The 19,425-nt window shown below is 38.4% G+C and overlaps 1 protein-coding gene across 2 annotated transcripts in view; it reads right to left on the bottom strand.

The window, feature by feature from the left end:
* The window catches only part of pdia5 (protein disulfide isomerase family A, member 5), a 91,039-nt gene that overhangs the window by 27,023 nt on the left and 44,591 nt on the right, over window positions 1-19,425 (bottom strand). For both annotated transcript variants that reach the window (XM_053495929.1, XM_053495928.1), the window contains exons 2-8: window positions 17,187-17,313; window positions 15,512-15,599; window positions 8,326-8,409; window positions 8,133-8,178; window positions 7,021-7,113; window positions 6,017-6,077; window positions 1,436-1,503 (exon numbers count right to left, since the gene is read on the bottom strand). In XM_053495929.1, the coding sequence (XP_053351904.1) occupies window positions 1,436-1,503; window positions 6,017-6,077; window positions 7,021-7,113; window positions 8,133-8,178; window positions 8,326-8,409; window positions 15,512-15,599; window positions 17,187-17,313 (567 nt within the window). The remainder of the gene's footprint in view (window positions 1-1,435; window positions 1,504-6,016; window positions 6,078-7,020; window positions 7,114-8,132; window positions 8,179-8,325; window positions 8,410-15,511; window positions 15,600-17,186; window positions 17,314-19,425) is intronic.

The raw sequence follows: 19,425 nt of genomic DNA, 5'->3' as shown, positions 1-19,425 counted from the left end.
GCGAAACTAGTCCTCATTTGCAGCTCCATAAAAAGAGCTTGTTACTGTGGTGATGCGATCTGAGACGACTGCTGGTGCATGTTGAGAGGGAAACATTCTGTTGTACTATTATCTGTATTTACTACGTTCATTGATGCTTGCACTGTTTGTCAGTGTGTTACTTATCCATTTGTCTGACATTGTTTACATTGTGATACTGGGGGAATGCTATTTCTTTCATCTACTCCTGCAAGCGATAAAAAAAAAAAAAAAAAACATCAAGCAGATTACACATATCTGGGTTTGAAATATTCATGTTTACAGAAGACGTGCGCAATGACGGTAGCATTTTAACAGGTGCATAGTGTTGCTTTTATTCCAAGTTGGCTTACTGTATAATCCACACAGAATGTAGGCCTATTCAACAATAAGTGGCTTATTAAACAAAACACAAGGTCACAACATTATCAGATGTTAAACTGCTCAGAAGAACTCCGTGATCAGTATAATAAAATATTCTGCTGTTTAAATAGGCCTCACTAGTCAAAATGTAAGGAAGTGATTTTTAGACGAGGTGAACAGTTTGCTGTATTACAGGCGTTCTCAGTCCAGGTCCTGGATCTTAGTGTTTCCCTGCTTTACCACATCCACTTCAATATGTTATTAGTTTATTAGTTAAACGCATTATGTAACTGTGACTATACCCAACTGTTTTTTCTTTCTCTCTCTCTCTCTCTCTTTTTAGACCCATCCATCTGGACCAAGTGGTTGGTGTCTGCCACATCCTAGTGCTCTGCTTCTAGTTGGAAACCTGTGATCTGCCTGGGATACGTGTGGTGACTAGGGACAGTTCCACTTTATCATGAAGATGGTCTTTGTCTCAGCTGATGCAGACTATTCTCTTATGACTTGTGACTGCAGTCGCTCAATAGTTTAGAACTGAAATTCCCACAAAACAGTTTTGGACCAGAGCCTCCAACAATGAAAATAGGCACCATATTCATTATTATTAAAACACCATATTCAAAACACCTGTTCTATTATACTCCAAACACTTAGGATGACTGCTATCTGATTTAATCACACAAATGAGAATAGGTTCCCTGTTGGTTCCTCTCAAGGTTTCTTCCTATTGCCATCTCAGAGAGTTTTCCTTGCTGCCGTTGCCCATGGCTTGCTCGTCAGAGACAATCTGATCTTTTTTATCTATACACATTTCCTCAAACATTTTAAATTCATTTTAAACATTTTCTTTTTGATTCTGTAAAGCTGCTTTTACATTGACAGTGGTGAGCGACCATTGATAAAAATGCCTAAATGCATAAAACTGAATTAAATTAAATCAGGTGTGCTAAGAGCTAAAAAAGACACTAAACTGTGCAGGGCAAGGGGACTTCCAGGACCAGGGTTAAGAACCACTGCTTAATTAAAAAAAACATCAGAAAGAAGTACTTACATATTTTCCTTTCGTCTCCGTGGCAGCTTGTTGGAAGATGGGCTGCATCCTCTTACACACGCCGCACCCTATCGTGCCGCAGAAAGAAAAAGCGGGAAACAATTAAGGCAAAGATTTACAGAGAACAGAATCAAATTTAAATTCTATTTGTCACATACACAATCATACACAGTACGAAATGTAGTGAAATGCTTACACACCGCCAGTGACCTTAAAAAGAGAATTAAAGCTTATAATAAGTAATAAATATGAATAAAAGAAATATGATAGAAAAATTGAATTAAAAAAAAAAATAAATTAAACTAGGAAAACTAGAACTAAAAATAGAAATATGCTGTACGAAAATAGAAATATACTGTACAAAAAGAAATATACTGTACAAGAACATTTAAGAAATTGTGATATTTTTATATTTTTGAAAGAAAGACGGTGTGTAAATACGCATAGAAAAAAAAGTGACTTTGTGCAATGGTTCCAAGAATTTGGAACAGTCAACTGAAAATCTCCTGAAAACATTTTGAGATCTTTACAGAGCACTCAGATTAATGCAACACATCATGTAGGGTGTGATGTAGCTGTTTCTTAGACTATTACTGCATTTAGTAAATTGAAGGCAGTTTGAAGAGAGCTGTGTGTTGTATGTTTACCCTGAGGAGGCCAATTATTAATTCTATGAAATAACAGTTCAGGAAGCTAGTGAAAAATTAAAGAGGGAGAGAGAGAGGGGGAAAAGGGGAAACTACAAGAGAAGCATAAATGAACAGCCTGAGGGCTGCCCTCTGTGTGTAGCTTTCAATAACCAGACAGCATTTCATCATCTCAGCAAACACTACAGTATATAACCTTAAAAAAATACTATGTTCACAACTCTTTCCTTCCTTCTTTCATTCTTTCCTTTTTTCCCCTTTACATAGGATGTGTCCTGGAGTGATTAAAAAAATAACACCCTTGTAACAGTATAATGATGTGGAAGTGTGACTGTGTACATGGAAGTATTTGTCATATGCTATATACAGCCATAAAAGTTTGAACTACACAATTTTCCCAGTGCTGCGGCCAAGGACCCATGCCAACCACACTGCAGAATCAAACTGTTAAAGCTCACCATTCGTACCTCTCTCAAAATATATATAAATAAATAAATTCTTTACCCTATTCTGTGTGGAGGCTACAGCTCTCCTTCATCACAAAACTTGACAGTTTTCCGTTGAAGAAGCCAACTTATTAACTTCCTCTGAACTTGGCATTAGTGCTTGGCATGGTGCTGTTGGAGTGTTTTCCACCTTATCTACTTACACAAATAAATTACACCAGCTTTTTTGCTGATTATCTCCAGTATTTGGACTCTGCACTACCCATGGGCAAACCATATGTAATTGTTGACATATGCTTGCTGACATCTTGAACACCTGTATAAGAAAACAGCACGTACCATTACGTCTATTCTTTTCCTGCTGAGTACGATGTGACTACTGGGCAAGGCAGTTAATTGTTCTTGTAAAGTGACAGTAAAATGATACTATTGCACTCATAAAAGCGCATTAAGACTCCCAAACTAACTCAAGGACATGAAGCATGGCACAATCAAGAGCAAAGCTCAAGGAGAGCCAGATCCAAATACACACAGATGGAAGCCCCAGTCACTCTCAGTGAGTGGCTCATCAAGTGAAGGACAACAGATCTACACGCAGTGTCCACAGAATTAAAAGCACATGCACACCTGTACATTCGTGCAGTTAACTAATCAGCCAATCATCTGGCAGGAGCACAATGAGAAAAGTCATGCTGATTCACATCAAGAGCTTCGCTAAATGTTTGTATCAAAGATCAGAATGAAGAAAACGTGCACGTTTCACGGGTGTTGGTACCAGATGGGGTGCTTTTAGCAGTTCTGAAACTATTGTGGGAAATTCACACACAACAGTCTCTGGAGTTTACATTGAAGAAACATCTGCACTATCACTTGAACAAGCACTTTTTCATACACTTTGCGGAATTTGCACACTATGTGGACTGTTCACAGTATATATTTTGATATTCCCATATTTTCATATTTTGCTTTTAATACATACTACTGTATATATGTATGCAAATTCCGCAAAGTGTATGAAAAAGTGCTTGTTCAAGTGTGTTTCCCACAGTTCTGGCTAGTTGATCTGCATGGGGCGTGTGACAGTTGGTGTCACGATCATAATCAAGTCACTTACAGTAGGGGAAACTAATGGTGTGACAGCCGTGGGCCCTCTTCGGCATGCAGAGTCGTCCCGTTAACATTGGGATAGCGGCTGTTCTCACACATTTCAGAGCATTCTTGGGGAACAGCAAAGAGAGAATTTCATTGCACGGGGGAAGGTTGGTTTGAGTGCCAAGGAAAATTAAAGTAACTTTATATTAATTACTCTTTGTGAGCAATCTTGGTGAGAAGAAAACAATCTTGGCACATACAAAACTTCAATCCATAAAGTGGATGCTTGTGCTGCTATTACATGATTGGCTGATTGGAGTGCTGCATGAATCAACAGGTTTACAAATGCACTTCTTAACCAATGAGTGTAGTACTTTCCACAAATGATTCAGCTTTCCTGACTTCAATATTATGCTGCAGATGGATCTCAAGCCACACAGCTCCTAGACACCAGACCGAAGCCCATCAGGTAGTCCTGGCTGTGCATGAGCCTGTAGAGAAGACAAATCTCAAAGCTGAAAGTCTAGCCAATGCTAAATCTATGTATGATTCAATTCAGTAGGTCTGGGTAAGTGCCTTTGGCCCTGCTGGACTCAAGTAATAAGCACTGATTAAGTCACTCATCACTGACGTGCCCTTCACATGTGCCAGGACAGACACTGGAGGGAAGTCAAGTCTCATTCAGTGTCCTAGACTATGACGCCCATACCCAGAAGGAAAGTTACACATCATTGGAAGCTATCTTTCTCTTCTGTCATGCTGGGAATACAAAAACCTATAAAGTATGTCAAGGTCTGGCAGATGATGGACATAAGCAGTTTTCTTCAGCAATGCCAATCTACACCTTGGTTTTACAAACACACACACAGGAGCATCCTCTCAATTATACAATAAAGTGCATCCACTGCGAAATGCCAGAGTGAGTTCAAAAATGTGTGAGAACAGCAGTTATCCCAATGTTAACGGGACGACTCTGCATGCTGAAGAGGGCCCACAGCTGTCACACCATCAGTTTCACCTAAGTGACTTGATTATGATCGTGACACCAACTGTCACACGCCCCATGCAGATCAACTAGCCAGGCTGCGCAATTAACTAAACAGATACACAAATTTCTACCTTATTTTGTAATCTTTTTCTTATGAGATTTCACAGTATGCCAAGAATAAAAAGAAAAAGTGTCAAAATTTAGACAAGTAGGACACCACTGTCTTTAGCATTGTCCCTGGCTGAATGCCCATGTTGCATCATTAAATTTTGACTTCTTCAATGTCTAGCGGCAGTTAACCACCAAGCCAGCAATAAGGAACAATGATCTGAGTAAAAACACACAAGCAGGACACACGGCATCCACCAGCCAATGGTCAAACCTGATCGGGATGTTTCTGAATTTGTATGTAGACTTAAACCCCTCTGGGCTTCTGAAAGCTCAGCAATTAGAGATTGACACCTAGTCTATCCCCCAGATGCATAAGCTCAATGATTGCTTTTAGAGGTTATAATCTCTACCTGAAAGCTCAAAAATTAACACTGTCCCACAGTTGCCCTTCGCATGATATGGGAAAAATATTGTACTCAGAAAACTGCATACTGTTATAAGTAAAATGCATTTTCCACTTCGCAAAATGTAATGGCTACCCCACTTCTCCCTTCTCTTTACAAACTAATGAGTCACCTGCCCACTCAACATGCTACTTCCAAAAATTAAATAACTAGTGCACATCTATGCTTCCTAATAAAGGTTCTTTGAAGGTTTAAGGAAATTCCCATGAATGGTTCAGGAGGCGTTGCGGAAAGTGAAAGATGTGACGCCCACGGGGGAAAACAAATAGTGATCCCTATGTAATAAATAAAAAAAAAAGTAAAAAAAAAAATAAAAAACCCTAAAGAATTATTTTTATCCTCATTGCCTGTACTCGCTATTCAACTACATAATCAGTGCATTCCTGTATATTAAACAAACCCTAGGGGCATCTTATCAAAATGAATACACACAATAAAAGAGAGATAGCGACTCTATAGAGCAATAAAATTTCTTTGCTAAATTCAATTAACTTTTGTATGTGAAAATTTTTTTTTATGTGGAACATCAAATGTGATATTAATAAAAGCACATATAATGCAAAAGGATAATATTAAAATCAAATCTGTTATGTACAGACCCATCCTTGCGTCCAGACGCCGTATGTTAATATAACAACTGAAACTTTTGAGCATTGAAAACTTTTATCTTCACATACTATGCAAATTTTAAAAGCACTAGGCTTTTATCTTTAATGTTTCTACAGTCAAATCAGAGTCATTTGCATCCAGGATTAAACACCCTTTGAAATATAAGCTCTTTGAATTCACTAGTGACTGAGTACAGAATAAGGGTAGATCATCAGGTGACTCACAGGGGGCATAAAACATCATGAGGATGGGTTTCTCTTCTCTTTTCAGTAGCTTCTTAAAGTCCTGTAAAAAAAAAAAAAAAAAGCCACAGACCCTGTAAGAGAAATTACTTTTTTTTCCTTCTCCTTTTCTTTTTGTTTATGATGTATAGAGGTCATTATGTCTCTCTCTTAATCAGGATCTCATTCCTTTTTTTTTATCTGAATAATGTAAAACATATGAGACACAGGACAAGTGTAGACAGACTAATCTCATACTTTGGACTTTATCAATGCACAGTTATGCCATTAAAAGCTGTACGAAGCATAGTTAAAAGATTTCTCATACATGTTTGGCCAACCAAGGATTCATGTGTACCTGGACAGGCAATGCTATAATTATGACATTAGTGAGGCGCACAGTACTTACCCTAATGTCTTATATTAAATTGTATGCATGGATTCACCAGCTCTCAGGGAAATGTCATTCATCAGCTTTGTTTATATTCCCGCTTCATTACCAGATTGCTTCCTGCAGCTGAGCTTTGCTTTTGGCAGTTGACACCTCAAAAGATGTAATATGCCACCAAGCACACACTCCCCTAAAGCAATCAATACGTGCTTCAAACCAGTTGTAGAGCCACCTCATCTCCATGAGTATGACTGCTTTCTGATTGAATGCAGCCCTCTCAGCAGGGAAACTCTCTGGATTAATCTGAGTTTTCTTATAAAAGCGTGACTTTCATTCCATATAAAAATGCACCTTTATTTTTTATGAATCTTCGCCATCATAAGATCTGTTGTCGGTTACTAAGTTCTGGGATGGTCAGGCTTGTTTTCGCCCATCTAAGCTTCTAAATGGTCCTGTCCCTGTATCACAGCCAAGTGTGGTCTCTGGAGACGGCAGAACAGGCTGGTACCTCTGCAGATTGGCTAACTCATTACTTTTGTCCTGCATGCAGTTCCCACACCAGGAAAACACGGAGGACGGAAAGATGATCCTCGACCGGCCTAAAAGAGATACTCACTTTCTCTGTCTCGATGTGAACGACGTCTTTAGCTTCAGGGTTCTCCTCCCATAGAGGGGCACCTCTGGGGTCTTTCAGGAATGCCACCATAGACTGAGGAAGAGAAAAAGAGGATGAAAAGAAGGGCTGTTTATTAGAGGAGCTGTGATGAGTCATCTCTTGCTGGCGAAACACTCCTGTCCGCTGCCACTGACGCTAGAACATTGTGTATCCTTCCAACGCTAAGAACCACAAAACATATACTGTAGGTATATACAAATCTATGCTATCTGTAACGTTTTTTACATCATTACACGTCAGTCACCTACACACTACAAGAAGACATAATTTCTGATAACGGACAAGAAGACTTTTAAATGATGATAGACTAAATAGGTACCTTTTTCTACAATAAGTGCTCACAATGAGTGTAATCAGCGTCAAGGAAAAGAAGGAGACAATCAGATATAGAAGTAGACGCAGTTCCTCCATGTAGGCAGTGCACCATGCCTTAGCAATGACTCATACGCCAGAGCTCATTCATTTTTTTAACTGCAGAAGCGTTCATTAACACCATGTCAGTGACGGACAACAGGAAGCAACGAAAGAAAGTAGGTGAAAGATACGAACACAAGGGGGCGGCTTGATTCGGGATCAGTCATATAGATTTACTACACTGTCAGATTAGCATCGGAGGTGTGAAGCCGTACTTGTTTGTGTAGTGTGAAATTACATGCACAAGCAGGATCAATGAGTTATAACAAATCAAACTACAGGCTCCACATGAGCGAGTCTCTTGACTGAAACCCATTGCTCAATTGCCTATTATAAATTCAATAAAATGCCGAGACGTCGAAACCCAGGACATTTGGACATGTAACAAGCTCACTTTATTAAAGAGAATAGCTTGTAGAAACACATCTGCGAAATGAAATTTATGAAACCCTTTTGTTTTTTCACGGTCATATACTTGAAAGTACAGAGCTCACAGTTGCCAAAACCCAGGTTTCCATCGTGATTCAAAAATAAAACGTCGACTCCATAGTGAGGAGAAAACTAAGTTTAAATTAAGTCCCACATTTTCTTTTTTTATTCAAAACAGAACATCAAACCGCAATGTTCATAGCAATTACCTTAAGTGTGGCTGGTCTGTTGTATTCTGTATGAAAGGTCCCATCTCTGTTTAAAAAAACAAAACACAGAAAGCAAGAGAGTTACTGACCCATGCTGGCAGTGAGCTTATTATCTGCTACTTTTGGTTGGATTGCCAATAATACGTTAAGATCACTCAGTAAAAATCTTTATAAACGTAGAAAGCACACTCACTTATAATGGAGGATTTCGAATCCGGCTGTCTTTGAACTTGGATCAACTTTCACCTTCTTACAGAGTTTGCGACCCTCGGAATCCCTGCAGGGGAAGAAAGATAGATGAACAGACTGGAGGATTAATCTCTCATGACGGCGTAACAGAAATCCATAATGCAGCCAAAAAAATGAACACACAATCTAACAGACGAACACAAGCAACCCTTTTCCACTTACGCATTTTCACTGCACATTAAAGAAATGCTGTCCCAGATTGGGAAACAAATGATGTTCGGGTTCTATTGATAGTTAATATTACAGCACATTGTGTAATCACTAGGGCAGCCATAATGAAGACATTTAAAGCAAATGAATCACAATTTTTGCCATGCACTAACATGAAAAACGGAAGAAGTACTTTAATTGATTCTGCTACTCCGACTAATTAGCCATTTGGATAACCATCTTGTAATGTTAGTTCAAATCAACATAGTGGCCAGATTCAGAACAGTCCGGCAGCTGCAGAGTTTTTAAACATCACAGACGTGCAGTTTGATGAAAAGATCAAGATATATGTGTTGTCACATACCGCCTGACGTCATATAAGTAACCAATCAGCAACAGTGATATTAGGCCTGATTATAAAAGACAGTTTGGTCCTGTAATGCCCATTTTGATGACCAGATGCCAAAACCCATACACTGACAACAGAAGTGAATACCATGTGAAAACTACATGCACTTTCCATTTTCCAAGGTCAATGATTTCCAACTTGTGGAGTATGTGTTAAACGAAGCGATGTTAAACAGTTGGAGAATATATACACTACCGTTCAAAAGTTTGGGGTCACTTGCAAATTTCTTTGTTTTTGTTTAGTGATTATTTTCTACATTCTACATCATACTGGGAATTTCAAAACTATAAAATAACACATATGGGATTAGGTAATTACAAGAAAAACAACAGTTAGTTGTTATTTTAAGACACAGAGGTCAGCCTTTCTGTAATAGTTTTTGCAAGAACAGTGTTGTCAAGTGCATTTGCAAAATCCATCAAGCACCATAATGAAACTGGCTCTCATGAAGGCCATCCCAGTAGGGCGAGACCAAAACCTACCTCTGCCACAGACGAGAAGTTCATTTAGAGTTATCAGCCTGAAAAATCACCAATTAACAGCACCTCAGATTAGAGACGTTATAAAGTCTTTACAGAGCATAAGTAGCAGGCACATCTCAACATTAACTGTTCAAAGGAGATTAATGCATTTTTTGGAAGCCTTTAGCATTCCTTTACAATGTAAGAAGGAAATAAAAATCAGGAACCATCATGGAGTTAGAAAGTGACCCCCAAACTTTTGAACGATAGTGTATATATACTTAGCAAAAAAAGAAACGTCCTCTGACTTTCAACTGTTTTACTTTCAGTAAAGTTAATGTGTAAATACTTGTATAAACACTAAAAGATTCAACACAATAAGACATAAACTAAAGATGTTTCACAATGTGTCCCTGATGAAGGGAGGCTAAAGTACCAGGCAGTATCCGGTGTGGCCACCAGCTGCTTGAAGTACTGCAGTGCATCTCCTCCTCATGGACTGCCTATTGCGGACAGTCTGAGCACTGATGGAGGGATTGTGTGTTCCTGGTGTGACTCGGGCAGTTGTCGTGGCCATCCTGTACCTGTCACGCAGGTGTGATATTCGGATGTACCGATCCTGTGTAGGTGTTGTTACACGTGGTCTTTCACTGCGGCTGTCCTTCCTGTCTCCCTGTAGCGCTGTCTTAGGCGTCTCACAGTGCGGACATGGCAATTTATTGCCCTAGCCACATCAGCAGTCCTCATGCCTCCCTGCAGCATGCCTAATGCACGTTCACGCAGATGAGCAGGGACCCTGGGCATCTTTCTTTGGGTGTTTTTCACAGTCGGTAGACAAGTCTCTTTAGTGTCCTGCGTTTTTAGAACTGTGACCTTAAATGCCTACTTTGTGTAAGCTGTTAAGGTCTTAACTACCATTCCACAGGTGCATGTTAATTAATTGATTATGGTTAATTGAACATGCATGGAAAACATTGTTTAAACCCTTTACAATGAAGATCTGTAAAGTTATTTGGATTTTTACAACATTATTGTTGAAATACACAGTCCTGAAAAGGGACGTTTCTTTTTTTGCTGAGTATATATACACTTGACAAAGATTATAATCTTATTGCTGCCTTCTACTACACAGCCATAATACAAATAAGCAGAGACAAAAGCTTAAACCAAGAAAATGAATTGGGAAAAGAAAATGCAATGGCAGTAATCTATGATGACAAGAGTAACAACTTAATGAAAGACATTCTTATTAAATTCGGTCAATAGGTTTCCATATGTACCGTAGCCCATCAGTTAGCATTTTACCCTTTTTTTTTTTTAAAGAATATGATGGTGGAAATTCCTACTGTGGACAATGTAGCCTTGCAAACGAACTTGTTCTTAGTCAGTACTGTGTAACAACTGAGTCTTTTCAGTTTACGCAAATGTTCACTCGGTGAGTTACCTGAGCAAACAATGACGGCTCATAGTTCCCTAGCGCCTAGCGCCGAAAGAATGTGCAATTACCCTTTGCCTTCGCATGCACACAATCCTCCAAAACTTCCATTGCCCTTTTTGTATAAGTGATAATGAGCAAGGAAACATATTACATTGAAACAACTGCAGTAGACAGAAAGCACCACGAAAGCTAAAGCCCCATGCTAATGGAATTTCAAAAAGACAGAATTCAATTTAAGCTGCTGACATCCAACACCCTCCCCCCCGTCGACGTCCTACTCTTCAGACAGGGACTGAGACAGTCTTATTAGCTTTACGCATGTTCCTCATCACACTTGTCTAAAAAAAGGACATTAAATGTAGAAGGGTAGGAAAAGAAAAAGAAAAAGTGCAGGCTGTCAGGTGGGGAATTTAATTATATGTGTGGGGTTGTGAAATCCTGACTCACTAACAGAAACGGCAGATGTGCCATACACAGCACTGTGGGACCAGAGTTGTGGCCATTGTTGCAGAAGTTGGCAAGAACAGTTTGCCATCCGCTCCATAGAGCACGGCCAATTTTGCTCCTTGCAACCTCAGTTGGAATCTCAGTGGCATCATGATTGTGACGCCACTGAGATTCCAACTCGTGATCTATTTTCGCACCAAATTGGGGAGGGGCGAAGAAACTTACAAAGTGAGAGGCAGCTTAGGTTCCGAGACACGCCTGGCTAAAAGTAAACAGTTTTATAACTTTATTTTAAAAAAAGTACAATTAATTTGCAGAGTGGTGTAATAGTTAGCCCTTTGCCCTTGCACCTCCATGGTTAAGGGTCTGAAGCCCACCTTTGTGTCCGTGTGCATGGAGTTTGCATGTTTTCTCTGTGCTTGATGGTTTTCCTCCATGCACTCTGGTTTCCTCCAGCAGTCCCACAAGACATGCAGATTAGAATAATTGCCATTTCCAAATAGCCCATGTGTGTGAGAGAGTTTGAATGTGTAATTAACGTAGAACTAAATTTTGCACAAACTAATTGAACAGATCAACTGGCCCACTGTGCTTTCTGCATGAATCATTGAACGTGTCATTTGAGAAGCATTGCTCACCTGTGCAGAATGTACTCGAAATAAAAATATGCCGCCAGAGGCAGAGCAGAAGGAATCCAATCTACATCAGTCATGGCATACAACAATAGTTAAAAGTAGGGGAAATGGGAAATGACTAAGCATGCTATGTCTCACTGCTGTCATGCCCCATGAGATGACAGAGGAGTTGGATACTTTTTGTACTGACTCAAACCAATCACAAAGTTTCTGAAGTGGAAACCAGCAGCATTGTCCAATACATTAGGAGTTTTAAAGCCATTTAATGACAAAGGCAATAAAAACAACAACAAAAATATAAATATTACTTGTGTCCAATTCTGATAATGCACTTCACTCATTCACTCTATTCTATACCGCTCTATTCTGTATTCAGGGTCACGGGGGACCTGGAGCCTATCGCAGGAGACTTGGGGCACGACACAGGGTACGCCCTGGACAGGGTGCCAATCTATCGCAGGGCACACACACATACACACACTCATTCACACACTACGGGCAATTTGGGAACACCAATTAGCCTAACCTACATGTCTTTGGGCTGTGGGAGGAAACCGGAGTACCCGGAGGAAACCCACCAAACACGGGGAGAACATGCAAACTCCATTCACACAGACACAGGAATCGAGCCTGCCCGGGAATCGAACCCGGACCCTGGAGGTGCAAGGCGACAGTGCTAACCACTACACCAGCATGTCGCCATATCGCATTTCACTACAATAAAAATAATTTAAATAATAATTTTATTCTCATCTTTAAACATCTCAGGTTCTCTTTTCTGCAATTGCTCCATTTCTGACCCAGTGTGTTATTGATGCCTGAGCACAGTGAACTGGCCATCTCTCGAGTCCTTGTCATCTCACAACATGTGCTCTTCTCCTAGCAAAGCCATTAATTTCTAAACAAACCTCCCTCACACTGAGAGGGTTTTGTTTTTGCCAAAGCTCAGTTTTATCTTGCTGTTTGCCCACAACTGAATTGCAGAGGAAAGGCTGAGTGATGTATCCAACTCTTAACTCAAAGTCAAAACACCAGGGCTACAACCTGGACACGAGGATTGATAAAACTTGCTGTTTCATTTCTTCCTTCATGCACTTAAAGTAGGTCAAGGAGTGAAGAGTCAGCAAAGAGCACAAATCCTTCAAGAACTAATCAGGAATCTGTGCAATTAGTAGAACTATTATTCGTGATGAGAAGGAGCTTGAGCTAGGCACTTAAAAGCCAGTAAGATAAGCCCGTCTTAAGTACTGTTGCCACTTGAATGTTTCACTCTTCACTTTCTCAACTCGCAGTGTTCGGAATGATGATTGGGAAAATGAATATTCGGTCATTAAACCGGCCGAGTGCTAGAACCAAATGTAGGTTTAATAACTGCAACAATATAGTTTATAGACATACGACAAATGATTTGTGACTTGTGAATTTTTGATACCAACTGACAAAAAGGTGAATCGTCAGTGGTAATAGTTGAGGTAGGGTTTTAGTTGATGTTTAACTGGAAGGTATACGAAGTGTATCTCCAGTTTATCTCCTGCACATTTCTTCTTTACAGCAGATGTAGACAGATGGAGCTAAGGGCTGACAGATTCACAAGTTGAAGGGGGGAAAAGAAAAGAGAAACTTAAACAGGAGGAAAAGAGATAAAGAACGAAATGGATGGGTACGTTCTTCTGGGTTGGCAGATGCCGAGAGAGTTGCACGCTGCACAGGGGCCATGTCACTGGCATGAAAAGGTTTCACTGAATCTCTTTCAAAGATTTATCTTGCCTTATCAGACAGATCTGCAGGAAGAATCGGTGGAAGCGTAGAACAGTAAGAAGTGTTTATGCCTGAGTGTGACATCATTACAGTCCTTCCTCAACAAGCAGAAAAACACCAACAACAAAAAATACAAAGATTTATTTTTTTCCCCCCAATTTTCTATTTAAAATGCCTCTTCCATAACCTTAATATGCATTAAGACATAAATTGTAAATGACTGGTAACCATAACTGTGTGTTTATACAGTATAGCAGAACAAATCAGTCCTACACTTTAACTGCCTGGAATGTCTGAGTACAGAACGCATTCCTTAAACTAGGTCAGTATTTCATTGTCTGTTAGTTCAACACTGCCTGGCTTTAAAAATAAAATAAGTGCATATGCCAACATTTCATTCAGTTACCTTTAACTTTGATTACAGCACACAATGTGGTGGCCAGTTCGTGTGTAAACATGATTCCTCATGCTCCCAGAATCACTCTTTCACAATCTGAGTTCTGGAATACAGTATGACTGTGCCGTCAGGAAAGAAAAACTCCACTGATGTGATAACCTGGTCATTCAGTACATTCACGTCATCGGCTGACTTCATTCTATGATGCATGCAAGATTAACATTGGATTCAGAGACTTGTACGTTTGCCTCTATGCATGATCGATGTATTGCTTCATGCATTTCGCTTCCTACTCTGATGTATCCATCACTCTAAAATGGGTCTAATCTGGACTCATTAAACCAAATGACCCTTTTCCATTGCTTCAGAATCCAAACTTTATGCTCCCTAACTGCATCCTTTTTGTCTGATTAGTCTTACTAACAAGTGGTTTTCTTTTGACCACAGAGCTATTCAGTCCCAATATATTTCTAAGAATCGATGTTAAGGGTAGGAGCTCTATCAGCCTGTTCTGTACCTGTGAGCTGCCTAGTTTAAAAGATTCATTTACAATTAATCAATAAAGTGATGCTTTAACCCAGCTTACACTTGAGATAGGATTTAGGTCAGCAGTTGGGGGCAAGTGTCGCTCCAGGACCCTACAAGGGGCAGGATGGATACGATGCCAGTTCACTAGAGCAACGCACAAATCACTAATCTACACACAAACATTACTACTTTTTATCAAGAGTATTAGGATTATTAAAAAATGTAAGAGAATTCAGCCTTGTAAAACATGACTGGGTAGCAACACTTTAACGTTTAAATCAATCACGATTACTTCAATTTTTGGGATGGTTGTGTTTTGTTTCTTGGATCCATGTTACCACAGACTGGGAGCAGATGAGACATGTTTTATATTTGATAGAGGGGATAAATGCCTGCTCTTACTCAGTCATGTCATCATTGGGGCTTAAAAGTATGAAATTCTGTGAAATCTCTTCTCTTTGCATGAAAAATAAAGCATGTGTTTGGCCACAGTAGGGGATCTGCTACAGATACAACAATATTTTATATGGTTATATATTAATGATTTCATGCATCTCAAATAGCAGCCAGTTTTTTCCCCCCATACCTTGATTAGTTCTGCTACAGGATTTTGAATACAGACAGTGGTGCACCAAGTGATGAGCCTTGGTCTGTACTATTAAAGCTATGATACACCACATTTAACAAATCATTCATTTACAAATCGAGATCATTCCCAAGGGTTTACAAACCTTTTCTCTCTTCCTGTCACTAATGCTTTAAGCTTTGCCACTGTGCGGGTGTTCCAGTGCCCATTAATGCTCACTCCATTCCCTGATAATTGCACATCTCATTTCTGTCACGTGTTGTATTTAGCAGATCGCTAATCCATCGATACAAAAGACGTGAAACATTCAGTGAGACCTACCCGCAGTTCACCCAGGCGATAGTCCCTTGGCCTTTTACTGCTTGGGCTACATCAGACAGCAGCTTTAGATGAACATCTCCAGATGTAGCTGAGGAAGAAGAAAAAAATTGGAAAAGAAACATTTACAAGATTAAATGTGAAATTTAGGTTGATTTAGGTCTAATTCACATTTTTTTCATTAATTTATAACTTCATTAATTTATAACTTTTTGTAATTGTTTAAGACTAAGCAAGTAAATACATGTGTAAAAGTTAGTGCCCCCTCTTTTTTGTGTGTAAAAACATTTGTTTACATCATCTTATCATAGTGGATCTTAGTATTGGGAAAGTACAATCTCAAAAGAGGAATATATATATATATATATATATATATATATATATATATATATATATATATATATATATATATATATATGCTTTTCACCATGTCATTATTTATTTAACAAAGATGAAGGAAGAATCAAAGGTCTGGAATGGGCTTGTCAAAGTCCAGACCTCAACATAATTAAAAATGCTATAGCGTTACCTTACGAGACCTGTGCATAAGTAAATGCCTCGAAAACCTCATTGAACTGAAGTAAATGTTGTTGAAAAATGCAATGCAAAAGTTGAACTGAAACATGAAACAAAACGATATGAAAGACAGAAAGCCATACAGGAAATAAATACCTTAACGTATTGCTGCTAAAGGTGGATCTACAAGCTATGAAGTCATGGGGGTACTCATTATTGACATTTCTGTTAAATATATATAATCAATGTTTTTGTTAAATAAATAATGACACATGAAAAAAAACTGATTGACACATGAATTGACAAGTTGTTCATTTTGGACTATGATTAGATCATTTTAAAGTGTTTTTACACAAACACACACACAGAATTAAAAGAGGGGGCACTAACTTTTGTACAGTAATGACAGATTACACAATGAAGCATGTTGAAAGAATTACACCCTTAAATGCATACTTCATTTAGGACTTCACTTTGCATTTACACTTGAGGAAATATTCTTTTACATCTACTAAGTAAAAAAGGCATATTTCCTCAATAAAAGATTTTGTATCCTGCTAAAACATCACTCTCTTGTAAGGGGTAGCTCAGCTACTCCGCCGTGTCAAAGCTGAGAGAAAACATCCGACAGGGGAATTGACGCGGAGAGGAGATGTGCAGAGATTCAGAAAGCAAACCAGGTTTTCAGAGGATGAGCAGCCGACTCAGCCATCAATCAAGCGCTCTGTTCGATACTCCTGAGCCTTACCCAATGACCTCACCCTGCAGAAATGGGCCCTGAATTATGAAACCAATATATCTGGCGCAGCTCAGTCTTGGGAGTTTCTTTTCCTGCATGTGGACTGGGGCTGTTTACGGACCAGGAAACCACACATCATCACACACGCCACTGTGCATCCCTCCACCGATGAGGACGAATTATAGACTGCATTTTGATAATGGTTGTACTGAAGCATGTTGTGCTTTTTTTAGGTTTTGCTTTATCATAGCTAGTGTAAGTGGAATGTAAAAATGCAAATACTACGTATACAGTATATACAGAATCTCAATAACCATGGAGGTCATGATGGTTGGGGACACGACACTACACGATAGGAATGTAAGAGTGTTCACATAACGCCATGCTGAAAGAATTGTATTCAATTATGGGCTCGACACTCACCTGACTTAGTGTAAAGAACAAGCACATTGGTTCTGGTCCTGAGCAGCTTTTTGAAATCCTTATGGTCACTGACTCTTTCGATTAACGGGGAAACTTTGACTGCCTGCAGCTTGGACACGACCACGACCTGAGAAAGGCAGAGAAACCAAGAGAGGGAAAAATTCATTTTCATATTTCACTGTCGCAGCAAAATCTCACAGGCGCTTCAGGACATCATCTCCGGCTGCGTGTCTGCTGATGTAATTGTGGTACTGGGTTCGAATCGCAATGTTAGCCAGAAAGACAATAACGATTACAAAGATGATATAACACATTTCCGCAAATAGCTTATAGAGCTGTATTAATAATATTCAGTAATTGTGTTGATCTACAAGAAAAAAAATGCAGCAATCCTTTTCATAAGCTTTATAGCTGGAAGAGAGCAATAAAACATGTGTAGTAGCTAACTGCTTCCATCTTCCAATCTGCTTTTTTTTTTTTTATTAAACCCCAGCACTACTGATGCATCTGATTTATCAGACAGTGTTGTACAACAGATGCACCACATAAACGACTGTGTAATCATGAATCTTAGACAAACTTTTTGTGAAGAGACTTTATTAAGCATTTCTGGAAGAGGTCTCCAGTTTTAGTGTTCTGTAATGGTCAGGGATAAAGCTTTAAACTTTATGTTCGGAAAGAAGTCTTTTTGCTACTGTAACATTATAAGCTGCGTTATTTTGTCTTATCATTTAAAAAGAAAAAAAGTTAATTCCACTACTTTATTATCTCTCTCTATCATCCTGCACCAGCTTATGATTTTTGTACAAGTTCTTTACAAAAAGAACAAAAAGTAGGCAACATCCCACTGACTCAAAGCATTAAAGAGTCACATGCTAACGAAAATATAGCCTCTTTGCAGGCGATGACAACCATGACGTCAATCACAACAGTGGATGGCAAAAGTACTAATAACTGACTTTAGACTTAACATGTATTTTTGTTGATAATTAGGTTTAAGGTGTATTGCCGAGCCAGTAACCACAAAAAACATTACCTGATGATCGTCTGATTACCTACTGGATTACCTGGTGTTCGGTCACACAGATAAAAGAGTAACGTACCTATTGATAGCTTCTGTTCTAATGATTATATTTTTATAAAAAAAAAAAAAAAAGTATAAAAAATGGAAAGGGCTGCAAAATGGAAAGAAGCGATAGAGCGAAGAAAGCAGCAAAAGAAAATGACAGAAATTGTCAGTAAAGGCTTATATTATGCCTGAGCTGTAAATTTTTAAACTTTTAGTTCTGAAAGTTGCACAACTTTGTGTTTTCGTATAATTATTTATTTTTATGTGTGTTATGCGCTAAAATGCCCCCCTGCCACAGACTGCCCCACGTACGTAATCCCTATCAAATATATTAGGACACCACAATCAAAAATTCATATTATTATTATCAAATATATTATTACTATTATAACAAACCCTAGGCGCGTGATGAATTAATACACGAAAATTAAGACACGTAATACAAATTCTCATATAATGTTTATTTTGTGGCACATTTATTTTGCAGGGGTTTGTCATGTACAGTAATACAAAAACATTTACACTAAATAAATATTGTTTATGAATATGTTTACACTAAATAGATATTGTTTATAAAATAAAAAATACACATGTTGTATATAAAATATATATAATTTATATTTTGTTTCATATACATGTCTTTTTTTTCTTGTTTATCCATGGCAGAGATGCATTTCAGCGCATAATAGCGTGCAGTAGTTTTTTTTATCCTTACTGTCATTTAAAATACACTTTTTTTGTTTTTTGCATCTAAGAAAAGGATTTAAAATAAGAATGTATGGCACTGTGATGCACTTAATTCATCTCAGTCAACTTCTCAGAATCAGTAAAGCTATTCCTTGTATTGTAAATAATGTTTATTTTGGATAAAATGCTGTATGCATTTAAAAAAATAAAAGTAGATTTTTCTAAAAAGAAAACCAATTAATCTTTGTTTCTCATATATTTTACATTGATGTTTAATTAAGTTTAATTTAATTAATAAAAGTAAATTTTATCTGATTACTCGATTAATCAATAAAATTTTTGGTAGAATACTCGATTACTAAAATATTCGATAGCTACAGCCCTACTTCAGATGGTGATCAAATAAGTGATTCCTCCTGGAATTAGTGGCGTTTGCTAGCCATAGCATTATATCATTTTGTACTTCTGTTGCAAATGATGACG

The sequence above is a fragment of the Clarias gariepinus genome, chromosome 5 (assembly GCF_024256425.1).
Source record: "Clarias gariepinus isolate MV-2021 ecotype Netherlands chromosome 5, CGAR_prim_01v2, whole genome shotgun sequence".
Classification (NCBI taxonomy): domain Eukaryota; kingdom Metazoa; phylum Chordata; class Actinopteri; order Siluriformes; family Clariidae; genus Clarias; species Clarias gariepinus.
Note: the sequence above shows the minus strand (reverse complement) of the source record. Positions and strands in the feature narration are given on the sequence as shown.